Source organism: Garra rufa, chromosome 9, assembly GCF_049309525.1.
Source record: "Garra rufa chromosome 9, GarRuf1.0, whole genome shotgun sequence".
Lineage (NCBI taxonomy): Eukaryota > Metazoa > Chordata > Actinopteri > Cypriniformes > Cyprinidae > Garra > Garra rufa.
The window spans coordinates 36,968,273-36,984,265 of record NC_133369.1 but is presented as its reverse complement, the minus strand read 5'-3'; the positions used below and the strand labels follow the sequence as shown (position 1 = coordinate 36,984,265).

The 15,993-nt window shown below is 35.5% G+C and overlaps 1 protein-coding gene across 1 annotated transcript; it reads right to left on the bottom strand.

Annotated features, from left to right (window-relative positions):
* Positions 1-6: 6 nt before the first annotated feature.
* Positions 7-15,749, bottom strand: LOC141342837 (tapasin-related protein-like). The gene is made up of 9 exons (XM_073847399.1): positions 15,559-15,749; positions 15,134-15,346; positions 14,774-15,052; positions 3,816-4,016; positions 3,567-3,734; positions 1,944-2,047; positions 1,630-1,858; positions 1,344-1,418; positions 7-280 (listed from the first exon to the last, which is right to left on the bottom strand). Exons 1-9 carry the CDS (start codon positions 15,608-15,610, stop codon positions 273-275), a joined length of 1,329 nt encoding a protein of 442 aa, XP_073703500.1. The 5' UTR covers positions 15,611-15,749; the 3' UTR covers positions 7-272.
* Positions 15,750-15,993: the final 244 nt, after the last annotated feature.

Sequence of the window (15,993 nt, the reverse complement as noted above, 5' to 3'; positions counted from 1 at the left end):
ATTGACAAAACCTTCTGTTGTTTTTTATTTTGCAAAAACAAGGGAAATGTACAACAAATAAACAACATCCAATAGATTAGAACATCAGGAAAAAAACAGAGAAATCATTTCACATTTATAGAATAAGTTAAGCAGAATTGATTTTTGACACCTTCTATTAAAAACTGTTCCATGAATGAATGAATATAAACCCATTTTGAAGACAGATTGCGGACAGATGAAATAAAAACTCAAGTTTGCTCATTCCAAGAGTTCACGCAGAAGACTGGTCCTCAGTTCTCTTAAAAGACAAATTATAATAGTACATTTAATAATGTCTCATCACTATATTGTACACACTACCATACAATTTTATTTATGTTTCTGTTAGATTTTGATCACTAAGGATGTATTTACTTTTTATGTACAGTTCAGGTCAAAAGTTTACATACACCTTGCAGAATCTGCTAAATGTTAATTGTTTTACTAAAATAAAATGAGGGAATCATACAAAATGCATGCTATTTTTTAAATACTGATCTGAATAAGATATTTCACATAAAAAGCGTTTACATATTAGTCCACAAGAGAAAATAACAGTTGAATTTATAAAAATGTACATACACTTGATTCTTAATACTGTTTTGTTACTGAATGATTGTCGTTTTTGAGTCCCTTGTTTGTCCAGAACAGTTAAACTGCCTGCTGTTCTTCAGAAATAAATCCTTGAGGTCCCACAAATTCTTTGGTTTTTCATATGCAACTATACAGAAGGTTCAAACACTCACTGATGCTCCAGAAAGAAACACAATGCATAAAAACTTTTTGAATCTGAAGATCAGGGTAAATTTAACTTATTTTGTCTTCTGGGAAACATGGAAGTATCTTCTGTAGTTTCTGAAGGGCAGTGCTAATTTAAATATTTAAAATATGATATTTAGGCAAAATAAGAAAAAATTACACATCTTCATTCTGTTCAAAAGTTTACACCCCCGACTCTTAATGCATGGTTTTTCCTTTTGAAGCATCAGTGAGCATTTGAACCTTTTGTAATAGTTGCATATGAGTCCCTCAGTTGTCTTCAGTGTGAAAATATGGATCTCAAAATCGTACAGTCATTGTTAGAAATTGTTCAAATACACAAAAATGCTGAAAAACCAAACTGTGGGACCTAAATGATTTTTAGGTAAGTTTAACAGCAGGCAGTTTGTTTTAACATACATTTTGTATGATCCCTCTTATATTGGTAAAATAATTAACATTTTGCATATTCCGCAAGATGTATGTAAACTTTTGACCTTAACTGTATATATAGTTAATATTATATATGGCTACATGTGGATTTAATAAAAAACTAAACTCACCTGCACCTCTGAATGCTTGATACAAAAAGAACACTGATATCGACACCATTAAGACTACTGTCCAAAAAGCTGTGTCTGTTAAATAAAAAAAAAATCAACAGTTTTCTTTTGCAACAGACTTAATGAATATTTAAATTAAGAAATTTATCAGATTTCCTGACACTGCATGAAATAATTATACAGTTTTATCATTGATTAGTTTGCTCTGTGATCAACATTCAATTTCAATAAAAAAAAGCATATTTGTGAAAACGTCAAGGGTAACTTGACACAAAAAAAATCTTACCTGGCTCAGGTTTTTCCACAGTCAGAGTGGCATCACTCTGTGTTTCTAGGGCAGCATGAGACACCCTACAAGTGATAACTGTCCCTGGTGGGTTTCTATCGGGCCGTAGGGTGAGGTAAGAGGAGAGGGAATATGTTCCATCACTGTGCTGCCGGTGACTGGAGAGGGAGGATTCTTTTGACAAAGAGATGGGCTCTTCTTCAGAGGGTGCTTGGGAAAACCACTCCACCTACAGGAGCACAGGGCTGTCAGGACAGAAGGCAAGAGCCAGACTCCAAAACAAGATCAAAATATGGTTCTGTACTTATTCTGACCTGCACATCCAGAGGATAGTAACGGTGACAATGGCAGCTCAGCTTCTGGGGTGTCGTATCCTGAAATACCAGTTTCTCTTCAGATAGTGTGATATGAGGAGGTTCTAGGTAAAGAAATGGATTGGAATATTTGAATAATTACCTTCAAATTACAGTTTTTCTTGATTGCTTTGACATGGTTAAAGAAACCAGGATCCACTCAGTTTTCATCATCACTGTCTCAGCAGAGCAGAAGACACGTCTTGCAAATGTGTTAACCCTTTCTCATTGGATTAACACATTTCCCCCACCCTTTTGCAAAACAGTTAACACGCATGTCATTAAAGCAGTCCAAACTCCATTGTTTTAGCTATGGTAACCAAACAGAAACCATCTATTCCTAACTATTAGAAACTACCTAGATTAGTATGAAATCACTAAAGCACCCGTTTGACACTCCTTCACACAAATCTTCAATTAGCAATCAGTCTGCAGGCCTTATAAAAAGTTGCCACATCTATGTTGTTCTTTGCCAGCATGGATGGAGGAGGTCTAACGCAGATGAGAGTGAGAGTAAGAGGTAGAGGGGTCCGAGGAAGAGGAGTCCGTGTGCGAGGTGGAGGTGTAGTTGGAAGGGCTCAAGTTTCAGATGAAATTCAGGCAACTGTTACTGATCACATTATCAATCATGGCTTTTCTCTTAGAGAGGCTGGACAAAGAGTCCAACCTGTTCTAAACAGAAACACTGTTGCATCCATTGTCAGAATCTTTCGACAGGAGAACAGGTAATGTTGCTGTACAGTAGATGCAGAAATATCTTCAGTGATATACTTTATGTAACTGTTTCCTCATTCCCATTACATGTATTCTTTATAGAATCCAAAGGCTACCATTCTCTGGTGGTAGAGGGAAAATTTTTAGTGCTGAGCAGGAGGCGGCCGTTGTAAACATGGTTGTGGCAAACAATGCCATAAGGCTGTGTGAAATCAGGGAAGCAGCGATTGCTTATACTTCACTGTAATAGATTTGATTTATTTTTTTCTTAATTTCTTATACTCCAATAGATTTTACTGTATTTTGGTTTACATGTATTCTCTGTAATATTTACAGTACTTCAGGTTTCAGACACGGTTTGAAAAAAATTTAATGTAATGGAATCAAGAAAAAATGCATCAAAGCATTTCTTATTCTGGATCCAATTCTTTGCAAAAAAGCAAATTTGACACAGCCTATATAGAAAGACAACAAATGGCACTGGCAACAGGCTACAATGACAAGCAATGGTGCGCTGATTCACACTGAGTTCTGTATTTTGTATTTTGTTGTCCATTGTGTAATGATTGACTGAAAGAGCTCATATACTTGTTTGCAAGTTGTGTTGTTTGAAGGTAAAATTTGCTTTTGTTGCATATTTTAAATGTTTTGGCGCTTTTGCAAACAAAATGTGTCATTTTGCCCATGAGTGCCACTGTTTAGGCCTGTGTGTTAAGTGTTTTGAAAATGTGGAGTTTGAGTTGACGGCTGCATCAAAGCAATCAAGAAAAACTGTAAATGTAAAAATGTATAGACGTGAACAAATTATTAAAACACCTTTATATAGAATATTAAAGGGCATTTTGACCCTTCTATATGCCAGTGACTCACGTGTGATGTGTAGCTGCACGATCTGTTGAGTCTGAAACTCCCCAGAGCCGACAGTGCAGATGTATGTGCCCTCATCTGTGACCTTTAACCTCCTTAGAGTCAGAGACGCATTACCATCCCTCACCAGAAGATCTGCTTCAGCGCTTGTGCCTTCCCGGTCCACAAATACTACAGTGAATAGTAGTAGTAGTGTGATATTTAGCATCCAAACATGTTTTCCCCTTAAATATATGAATATTTCTTACTTACAGTCTTGTCCCACATCGTTCTCTGTTTCACTCGCTTTCATATCAAGAATTTTACGGCCATTTCCTCTGTGCTGTATGCGCCACTCAAGGGCCACATCCTGCCCAGGAATGGAGTTCTTCTGTCTAAAGCCACAGTCTAACAGGACATCACCCCCGATTGGAGCCATGACGGATGGGACACGCGAAAACACCACAAAAACAACTGGGTAGAACGGTAAAGAAGAGAGAATCGATCATTCTCTTTTGTGTTATAGAGCCATAGGTATTAGTATTAGAACTGAACACATATTACAAAATCATCAGACACATGTTCATGTTCACCATCAGAATTTTGAAACAAGATTTGAAACAGCATGATGTAACAAAGCCTTTTTTGTTGAAAACACATGACGTTTGATACAAGTTCCGAACCACTCATTTGAAAAGAAGATTAAAAAGTAAAGTTTCATGAAGCAGTGCTTTTAAAGTGCCCATCACTGTTACCTATTCTTTTTATGGAGTAGCTTTCTTAATTTGTTTTTAGAATATTTATGACCCAAACATATTTCTGAAACACCTAAAGCAGGGGTGTCCAATCCTGCTTCTGGAGGGTTAACGCCTGGAGTTTAGCTCCAACCAGCTCCAGCTGCCTTGAAGTTTTTAACGTTTAATAAGGATTGGAGTGAAACTTTGCAGAACACTAATGAGAGAACGCAAGTGTTTTGTGAGAGAACACAAAAGTTTCATGAGAACGCAAATATTTTTTTGAGAGAAAACTAATGTTTTGTTTGAGAACCCGAACATTTAGTTCAGAGAATGCAAATGTGTTGTGAGAACGGAAACGTTTCGTGAGAATGTGAATGTTTTGTGAGAACAGAAATGTTTGGTGAGAGAACGCAAACACTTTGTTTGAGAACGCAAATGTTTTTTAAGAGAACGCTACGTTTAGTGAAAGAACGCAAACATTTTTTTTGAGAGAAAGCACATGCTTTGTTTAACAATGAAAATGTTTTGAGAGAAAGCAAATGTTTTATGAGAGAATGGAAATGTTTTGTTAGAGAACTCAAATATTTAGTGAGAGAACAAACGTTTAGTTTGAGAACGCAAACGTTTAGAGAGAACACAAACGTTTTGTTTGAGAATGCAAACATTTAGTGAGAATGCAAACATTTTGTTAGAGAATGCAAGCGTTTAGTGAAAGAACACAAACGCTTTGTTTGAGAACGCAAATGTTTTTTAAGAGAACGCAAAAGTTTAGTGAGAGAACGCAAACGTGTTTTTTTGAGAGGAAGCAAATGCTTTGTTTAACAATGAAAACATTTTGAGAGAAAGCAAATGTTTTATGAGAGAATGGAAAGTTTTGTTAGAGAACGCAAATATTTAGTGAGAGAACAAACGTTTAGTTAGAGAACGCAAATATTTAGTGAGAGAACAAACGTTTAGTTTGAGAACGCAAAAATTTAGTGAGAGAATGCAAACGTTTTTTGAGAGAATGCAAACGTTTAGTGAGAGAACGCAAATGTTTTTGAGAACGCAAAAGTTTAGTGAGAGAACGCAAACGTTTTTGAGAACGCAAAAGTTTAGTGAGAAAACGCAAAAGTTTAGTGAGAGAACGCAAACGTTTTTGAGAACGCAAATGTTTAGTGAGAGAACGCAAAAGTTTAGTGAGAGAACGCAAACGTTTTTGAGAACGCAAATGTTTAGTGAGAGAACGCAAAAGTTTAGTGAGAGAACGCAAACGTTTTTGAGAATGCAAACGTTTAGTGAGAGAACACAAATGTTTTTGAGAACGCAAAAGTTTAGTGAGAGAACGCTAAAGGTGATTAAAGGTGAAAACATCAGATCAAGAGAAATTCATAAAAAGCCAATTAATCTACATAAACTTAAAACACCATATAGATGGACTCATAGTGCTGCTGAAACATATTTTAAAGTATTAAAGTCAAATGAAATAGTTAATTCCATAACAATGTTTAACAATTCAACATATGATAATAATTGGAAAGGAATAAATTTAGCAATTAAACATATTAATGAAATTTTTGAAAATATAGCAAAAAAGGCCAATTTAAACGAAACTACTACATATAAACACAAAAATAGAGCTAAACAAAAACCTTCTGAAAAGTGGTTTGACCATGATTGTAAAACAATGAGACAAGAGTTACGATTAATTTCAAACCAAAAACATAAAGATCCAGTCAATTTAGAATTACGCTTAAAGCACTCAGAACTTCTCAAACGATACAAAAACACACTGAGACAAAAGAAATTGGATTATTATAACAACACACTTCAGAAGATTGAAAACACAATTGATCAGGGTCAGTTCTGGAGCACTTGGAACAGTCTAAATAATACAAAGCCACAAGAACTAGCCATACAAGATGGTCAAATTTGGAAAGATTATTTTGAGAAGCTCTATTCACATCAAACTGACCCTCTGAATAATCCCAACCAGTTAAAAGTCCTTGAAAAATTGAATGCTCTTGAATCGTGTATCAAAAACAACCAAAATCCACTAGATTATCCAATAACCCAACAAGAACTTAATGGAAAACTGAAATCCCTCAAATGTAAGAAATCCTGTGGCCCTGACAACATAAAAAATGAGATGCTTAAAAACAGCTCTCCTGAATTTGAGACTGCATTACTCAAACTTTTTAATATGATTTTGAATTCAGGCGTTTTCCCTGAGGTCTGGAATACAGGACTCATCTCTCCTATCTTTAAAAGTGGAGACAAAACCGATCCTAATAACTACAGAGGGATATGTGTTACCAGTAATCTGGGAAAAGTATTTTGCTCTATAATCAACTCTCGAATCTCATCTTTCTTAATGCAGCACAATGTCATCAGCAAATCTCAAATTGGCTTCCTTCCTAAACATCGAACCACTGACCATATCCACACACTACACACATTAATAAATGAACATGTACACCAAAAGAAAGATGGAAAAATATACGCATGCTTCGTAGATTTTAAGAAGGCTTTTGACTCCATTTGGCATAATGGACTGTTTTATAAAATCATTCAAAGTGGCATAGGGGGTAAAATATATGACTTAATTAAAAACATGTATAACCAAAATAAATGTGCAGTAAAAATTGGACAGCAAAGGACTGATTATTTTTCTCAACAGCGAGGAGTAAGACAGGGCTGCTGCCTCAGCCCGACTTTATTTAACATATATATCAATGAACTGGCAGATCTACTGGACCAATCAAACAGCCCTGGACTACAATTATTTGACACAGAAGTCAAATATTTATTATATGCAGATGACTTGCTAATTTTATCTAAAACACCTGAAGGTCTCCAGAACAACCTTGACATTTTAACTAAATTCTGCCATGATTGGACCTTAGAAGTCAACATCCAAAAAACTAAGATTATGATATTTCAGAAAAAACCCAGAAATCTAGAACATAAACATATATTTACTTTAAACAACACTACTCTACAACATGTTTTACAATACAGCTATCTTGGTCTAGTTTTAACTCCCACAGGAAATTTCAATGTGGCAATAAAAACATTACTTGTAAAAGCCCGCAGAGCACTGCATGCCATACGAACAAAATTATTCAAAATAAATATCCCCATCAGAATTTGGACAAAGATTTTCGATAGTGTCATACTGCCTATTGCCCTGTATGGAAGCGAGATCTGGGGCCCAGCGAGTAACTACAGCCATAAAGATTGGCACAAACACCCTTTAGAAGTTCTGCATGTAGAGTTCTGCAGAAGTATCCTTCACGTCCACAGAAACACGCCTAATAACGCCTGCAGAGCTGAGCTAGGCCGTCTTCCCCTAAATCTAATCATTAAAAAAGAGTTTTAAAGTTTTGGATCCACTTAAACTCTAGTTCTGAGGATTCTCTTCATTTTAAAGCACTAAAAACACAAAAAATGTGTGCTCAAAAAAGTCATCTTTGTGTAATGGTGTCCAATCTGACTAATAAGGCACTCAATATCACCAAACTTGAGAAACATGGAAGAATCAAAGAAATTCTAAATGAAGAAAAGGAGACATACATACAACATTGGAAAGAACAGACCAAAGACCAAAGTCGTCTCCAATGTTATGTGAAACTCAACAGAGAGTACAGTCTAGCTGAGTATCTGGTCTCAGTCAGGAATATAACACACAGACATTTACTGACCAAATACAGACTGAGTGACCACCAGCTAGCCATAGAAAGAGGACGGCATAAAAAGACATGGTTACCTAAAGAAGAGCGAATCTGTAACGAATGTAGATCAGGAGCAGTTGAGACAGAGGAACACTTTCTCCTCCACTGTGACAAATACACATCCCTAAGAGACTCACTGTACAGTCAAATACAGCAGATTATTCCTGAGTTCCAGTCACTCCATGAAAACAACAAATTAAAAATACTACTTGGTGAAGGACCTACTTCCTCTTTGGTAGCACAACATATTTACAAATGTCATAAAATAAGAAGTAAAGAGTGAACACATCTGTATTAGTAGAACCATTAATGTTTATATAAATATATATATGAATGTATTTTTTATTTTTTATGGATGTATATTATATGTAATTTTGTTTTGATTCTATTCTGATGTATAGAATGCTTTGGCAATATGTATCCAAGTATGTCATGCCAATAAAGCAATATGAATTGAATTGAACGCAAAAGTTTAGTGAGAAAACGCAAAAGTTTAGTGAGAGAACGCAAACGTTTTTGAGAACGCAAAAGTTTAGTGAGAGAACGCAAAAGTTTAGTGAGAGAACGCAAACGTTTTTGAGAACGCAAATGTTTAGTGAGAGAACGCAAAAGTTTAGTGAGAGAACGCAAACGTTTTTGAGAACGCAAATGTTTAGTGAGAGAACGCAAAAGTTTAGTGAGAGAACGCTAAAGGTGATTAAAGGTGAAAACATCAGATCAAGAGAAATTCATAAAAAGCCAATTAATCTACATAAACTTAAAACACCATATAGATGGACTCATAGTGCTGCTGAAACATATTTTAAAGTATTAAAGTCAAATGAAATAGTTAATTCCATAACAATGTTTAACAATTCAACATATGATAATAATTGGAAAGGAATAAATTTAGCAATTAAACATATTAATGAAATTTTTGAAAATATAGCAAAAAAGGCCAATTTAAACGAAACTACTACATATAAACACAAAAATAGAGCTAAACAAAAACCTTCTGAAAAGTGGTTTGACCATGATTGTAAAACAATGAGACAAGAGTTACGATTAATTTCAAACCAAAAACATAAAGATCCAGTCAATTTAGAATTACGCTTAAAGCACTCAGAACTTCTCAAACGATACAAAAACACACTGAGACAAAAGAAATTGGATTATTATAACAACACACTTCAGAAGATTGAAAACACAATTGATCAGGGTCAGTTCTGGAGCACTTGGAACAGTCTAAATTAGGGCTGGGCGATTAATCGAAAAATAATCGAAATCGACATTCAGAACCTATAATCGTTAAAATTTTTCCAGGAAGATTATTTCAATTACTTTCCCTTTAAAAAACACTAGCGCTCCGTTCCGTTATTCCGCCGACATGTCGATGGAGAGCTTAAACAGTATTTATACAGTAAAAAGTATTTACAGGATATACAAGGGTAATTTTATTTAGAGATACTGCTTATTTTCTACTTTTAATATGAAAAACATTGAACATTATTTATTTTGTTTCCAATAGTGCAAGTTATTTATTTTCACTAATTTAAGAAAAATGTGACTTTTCGTTTTAAGCAATGCTTGCTTTAATTTCAGTTGTTCAACACAGATGTTCAATTAATAATCATAGATCGTAGATAGTGTGTTTCCTTCAATTATTTTAAAATCAAGTAATGCACCCTTCATCCAAAAATCTCTCGCTTGTAATATGTGAACATATTTACTGTACAAAACTTGTCAGTGAACTATGAGGGCAAAAAAATAAATATTATATAAATATAATTAAATATAATTTTATTAATAAATAAAATAATCGTTCATTAATCGTAATCGGGTTAAAATGTTCAATTAATCGAGATTTTGATTCTAAGCCAAATTGCCCAGCCCTAGTCTAAATAATACAAAGCCACAAGAACTAGCCATACAAGATGGTCAAATTTGGAAAGATTATTTTGAGAAGCTCTATTCACATCAAACTGACCCTCTGAATAATCCCAACCAGTTAAAAGTCCTTGAAAAATTGAATGCTCTTGAATCGTGTATCAAAAACAACCAAAATCCACTAGATTATCCAATAACCCAACAAGAACTTAATGGAAAACTGAAATCCCTCAAATGTAAGAAATCCTGTGGCCCTGACAACATAAAAAATGAGATGCTTAAAAACAGCTCTCCTGAATTTGAGACTGCATTACTCAAACTTTTTAATATGATTTTGAATTCAGGCGTTTTCCCTGAGGTCTGGAATACAGGACTCATCTCTCCTATCTTTAAAAGTGGAGACAAAACCGATCCTAATAACTACAGAGGGATATGTGTTACCAGTAATCTGGGAAAAGTATTTTGCTCTATAATCAACTCTCGAATCTCATCTTTCTTAATGCAGCACAATGTCATCAGCAAATCTCAAATTGGCTTCCTTCCTAAACATCGAACCACTGACCATATCCACACACTACACACATTAATAAATGAACATGTACACCAAAAGAAAGATGGAAAAATATACGCATGCTTCGTAGATTTTAAGAAGGCTTTTGACTCCATTTGGCATAATGGACTGTTTTATAAAATCATTCAAAGTGGCATAGGGGGTAAAATATATGACTTAATTAAAAACATGTATAACCAAAATAAATGTGCAGTAAAAATTGGACAGCAAAGGACTGATTATTTTTCTCAACAGCGAGGAGTAAGACAGGGCTGCTGCCTCAGCCCGACTTTATTTAACATATATATCAATGAACTGGCAGATCTACTGGACCAATCAAACAGCCCTGGACTACAATTATTTGACACAGAAGTCAAATATTTATTATATGCAGATGACTTGCTAATTTTATCTAAAACACCTGAAGGTCTCCAGAACAACCTTGACATTTTAACTAAATTCTGCCATGATTGGACCTTAGAAGTCAACATCCAAAAAACTAAGATTATGATATTTCAGAAAAAACCCAGAAATCTAGAACATAAACATATATTTACTTTAAACAACACTACTCTACAACATGTTTTACAATACAGCTATCTTGGTCTAGTTTTAACTCCCACAGGAAATTTCAATGTGGCAATAAAAACATTACTTGTAAAAGCCCGCAGAGCACTGCATGCCATACGAACAAAATTATTCAAAATAAATATCCCCATCAGAATTTGGACAAAGATTTTCGATAGTGTCATACTGCCTATTGCCCTGTATGGAAGCGAGATCTGGGGCCCAGCGAGTAACTACAGCCATAAAGATTGGCACAAACACCCTTTAGAAGTTCTGCATGTAGAGTTCTGCAGAAGTATCCTTCACGTCCACAGAAACACGCCTAATAACGCCTGCAGAGCTGAGCTAGGCCGTCTTCCCCTAAATCTAATCATTAAAAAAGAGTTTTAAAGTTTTGGATCCACTTAAACTCTAGTTCTGAGGATTCTCTTCATTTTAAAGCACTAAAAACACAAAAAATGTGTGCTCAAAAAAGTCATCTTTGTGTAATGGTGTCCAATCTGACTAATAAGGCACTCAATATCACCAAACTTGAGAAACATGGAAGAATCAAAGAAATTCTAAATGAAGAAAAGGAGACATACATACAACATTGGAAAGAACAGACCAAAGACCAAAGTCGTCTCCAATGTTATGTGAAACTCAACAGAGAGTACAGTCTAGCTGAGTATCTGGTCTCAGTCAGGAATATAACACACAGACATTTACTGACCAAATACAGACTGAGTGACCACCAGCTAGCCATAGAAAGAGGACGGCATAAAAAGACATGGTTACCTAAAGAAGAGCGAATCTGTAACGAATGTAGATCAGGAGCAGTTGAGACAGAGGAACACTTTCTCCTCCACTGTGACAAATACACATCCCTAAGAGACTCACTGTACAGTCAAATACAGCAGATTATTCCTGAGTTCCAGTCACTCCATGAAAACAACAAATTAAAAATACTACTTGGTGAAGGACCTACTTCCTCTTTGGTAGCACAACATATTTACAAATGTCATAAAATAAGAAGTAAAGAGTGAACACATCTGTATTAGTAGAACCATTAATGTTTATATAAATATATATATGAATGTATTTTTTATTTTTTATGGATGTATATTATATGTAATTTTGTTTTGATTCTATTCTGATGTATAGAATGCTTTGGCAATATGTATCCAAGTATGTCATGCCAATAAAGCAATATGAATTGAATTGAACGCAAAAGTTTAGTGAGAAAACGCAAAAGTTTAGTGAGAGAACGCAAACGTTTTTGAGAACGCAAAAGTTTAGTGAGAGAACGCAAAAGTTTAGTGAGAGAACGCAAACGTTTTTGAGAACGCAAATGTTTAGTGAGAGAACGCAAAAGTTTAGTGAGAGAACGCAAACGTTTTTGAGAACGCAAATGTTTAGTGAGAGAACGCAAAAGTTTAGTGAGAGAACGCAAACGTTTTTGAGAACGCAAATGTTTAGTGAGAGAACGCAAAAGTTTAGTGAGAGAACGCAAACGTTTTTGAGAACGCAAATGTTTAGTGAGAGAACGCAAAAGTTTAGTGAGAGAACGCAAACGTTTTTGAGAACGCAAATGTTTAGTGAGAGAACGCAAAAGTTTAGTGAGAGAACGCAAAAGTTTTTGAGAACGCAAATGTTTAGTGAGAGAACGCAAAAGTTTAGTGAGAGAACGCAAACGTTTTTGAGAACGCAAAAGTTTAGTGAGAGAACGCAAAAGTTTAGTGAGAAAACGCAAAAGTTTAGTGAGAGAACGCAAACGTTTTTGAGAACGCAAAAGTTTAGTGAGAGAACGCAAAAGTTTAGTGAGAGAACGCAAACGTTTTTGAGAACGCAAATGTTTAGTGAGAGAACGCAAAAGTTTAGTGAGAGAACGCAAACGTTTTTGAGAACGCAAATGTTTAGTGAGAGAACGCAAAAGTTTAGTGAGAGAACGCAAACGTTTTTGAGAATGCAAACGTTTAGTGAGAGAACGCAAATGTTTTTGAGAACGCAAAAGTTTAGTGAGAGAACGCAAAAGTTTAGTGAGAAAACGCAAAAGTTTAGTAAGAGAACGCAAACGTTTTTGAGAACGCAAAAGTTTAGTGAGAGAACGCAAAAGTTTAGTGAGAGAACGCAAACGTTTTTGAGAACGCAAATGTTTAGTGAGAGAACGCAAAAGTTTAGTGAGAGAACGCAAACGTTTTTGAGAACGCAAATGTTTAGTGAGAGAACGCAAAAGTTTAGTGAGAGAACACAAACGTTTTTGAGAACGCAAATGTTTAGTGAGAGAACGCAAAAGTTTAGTGAGAGAACGCAAACGTTTTTGAGAATGCAAATGTTTAGTGAGAGAACGCAAAAGTTTAGTGAGAGAACGCAAACGTTTTTGAGAACGCAAATGTTTAGTGAGAGAACGCAAAAGTTTAGTGAGAGAACGCAAACGTTTTTGAGAACGCAAATGTTTAGTGAGAGAACGCAAAAGTTTAGTGAGAGAACGCAAACGTTTTTGAGAACGCAAAAGTTTAGTGAGAGAACGCAAAAGTTTAGTGAGAGAACGCAAACGTTTTTTGAGAGAATGCAAACGTTTAGTGAGAGAACGCAAATGTTTAGTGAGAGAACGCAAAAGTTTAGTGAGAGAACGCAAACGTTTTTTGAGAGAATGCAAACGTTTAGTGAGAGAACGCAAATGTTTTTGAGAACGCAAAAGTTTAGTGAGAGAACGCAAACGTTTTTGAGAACGCAAAAGTTTAGTGAGAGAACGCAAAAGTTTAGTGAGAGAACGCAAAAGTTTAGTGAGAGAACGCAAACGTTTAGTGAGAGAACGCAAATGTTTTTGAGAACGCAAAAGTTTAGTGAGAGAACGCAAAAGTTTAGTGAGAGAACGCAAAAGTTTAGTGAGAGAACGCAAACGTTTAGTGAGAGAACGCAAATGTTTTTGAGAACGCAAAAGTTTAGTGAGAGAACGCAAAAGTTTAGTGAGAGAACGCAAACGTTTTTTGAGAGAATGCAAACGTTTAGTGAGAGAACGCAAATGTTTTTAAGAACGCAAAAGTTTAGTGAGAGAACGAAAATGTTTTTTGAGAGAATCCAAACGTTTTTTGAGAAGCTAATGTTTTTTGAGAAGAAAATGTTTTTTGAGAGAATGCAAACGTTCAGTGAGAGAATGCAAATGTTTTTTGAGAGAATCCAAACGTTTAGTGAGAGCATGCAAACATTTAGTAAGAGAACGCAAATGCTCTGTGAGAGAACGCAAATGTTATGTGAGTAATGCAAATGTTTTGTTAGAGAACGTAAATGTTTTGTTAAAGAACGCAAATGTTTTGTGAGAAAACGCAAATGCTCTGTGAGAGAACGCAAATGTTATGTGAGAGAACGCAAATGTTATGTGAGAGAACGCAAATGTTATGTGAGTAATGCAAATTGTTTTGTTAGAGAACGTAAATGTTTTGTTAAAGAATGCAAATGTTTTGTGAGAGAATGCAAATGTTTGTAAAAAAACAAAAAACAAATGTTTTGTGAAAGGAAAATACTATTGCAAGAGAACACAAAGTTTCCGCTATATTTTTCTGAGACAGTGAAAATGTTTAATGAGAAAGTGCAAAGCTTCTTGGGGGAATGCAATATTTAGTGAGAGAAAACATGTTTTGGGAGAGGACACAAAGTTCCTTAGGAACCTCAATACTTTGGTGAGAGAAAGCAAAGTTTCTTGGGGGAATGCAATAATAGGTAGTAAATGCAAAATTTGTGGGTGAACAGACTGTAGATACATAGATAGAAAGACAGATATTAACACAGACCAATAATATTATCATATAACAATATTACCCTCTGTCAGCAATGTTCCTGATTGGCTGAGAGGCAGGTTGAGTTTACTCTGCATAAGCGGTTCTGTGTCGGACTTTGCTGTCTCATTGTGAAGCGTCTGCAGCACAAGAGTGAGGCTGATGCCGCCACCTTCCAGCTGAACTGAACCAATGAAATGAGCAGGTAGTGAATCCATCTCAGCACCACGAGGAACATAACGGCTGATCTCACAAACCACTTCCTGTTCATTACAATCAGCATGAAGAAGCAAGTCTGCATTAGGAATCTGAATGGATGGCACTGTGGGGTAAGAAACAACAGAGAAAGAAAGATATTATATGTTTTTAATTTAGACATGTAGTTGAGTTTAGGTCCACTTACAGGTCATCTCAAAAATGAGATCATCAGCATTAGGGGTCTCAGGGGGATTATATGGTGTCACGAGTTCTGGTGACAGACCATCATTTCCAACAAGATCCTTGAAGACCAGAGTAGAGGGAGTGCGCTTAAACATCGCCCCGCCCATCATGCCTCCCATCCCGCCCCCTTCCTCGATCAGAGAGCAGGACAGGACCACATCAGCTCCCTCCAGCCCTGTGACAAGAGCACATTTACTGAAACAGCAGGGGGCGCCAAATCTAACAAAAACACACCATTGAAAATAAAACCGAAAGCAAAAAGACCATTCTGAGCCCTAAATCGATTTTAACGTCTTAAAACATCAAATTTTTATTACGTAAAATAATATAAAGTCTACCATGCAAATATGAAAACAACAGGAGCACGAATAAATATCCAAAACTCACCATAAACCAACGCAAGGAAGATGAGGTTTGTAAACATAACCGAGCAGCTCATGACAAGATAACTAATAATTTTGCTATATGTCACTTATAACATGTAGCTATATGCTTATATTAAATGAAGAAAAACGCATTTTAAGACACGACACAGCTCTCTGCTAGGCTAACATCGAAACTCGAATCGTGATATACACTTTCACTTTTATTTGGAGTGCTTCCTTGTTGGCAAATTCAAAATAAGAGTAAATTTTTCCGTTGAGGTGCGATAGAACGTGGTGCTTTTTGTTTAATATTATTATTTTTATGAGATATTTGTCCATATTCGTGATGGAGAAAAATCACAGTCTTGCTCTTCTTATATTGCAATATCCTTCAGGAAGATACATTGTATGTAATAAGTGTAATATGGTTAAACATTTATATATTTTAAAACAAAAC

What these genes read in the sequence shown, in the direction of transcription:
- LOC141342837 (XM_073847399.1), bottom strand. Translation starts at nt 15,610, where the DNA reads ATGAGCTGCTCGGTTATGTTTACAAACCTCATCTTCCTTGCGTTGGTT. An exon ending in ACTATCCTCTGGATGTGCAG is followed by an intron (nt 1,859 to 1,943) that starts GTCAGAATAAGT and finishes GTGCTCCTGTAG; the next exon opens with GTGGAGTGGTTTTCCCAAGC. An exon ending in TGTGGAAAAACCTGAGCCAG is followed by an intron (nt 1,419 to 1,629) that starts GTAAGATTTTTT and finishes TTTATTTAACAG; the next exon opens with ACACAGCTTTTTGGACAGTA.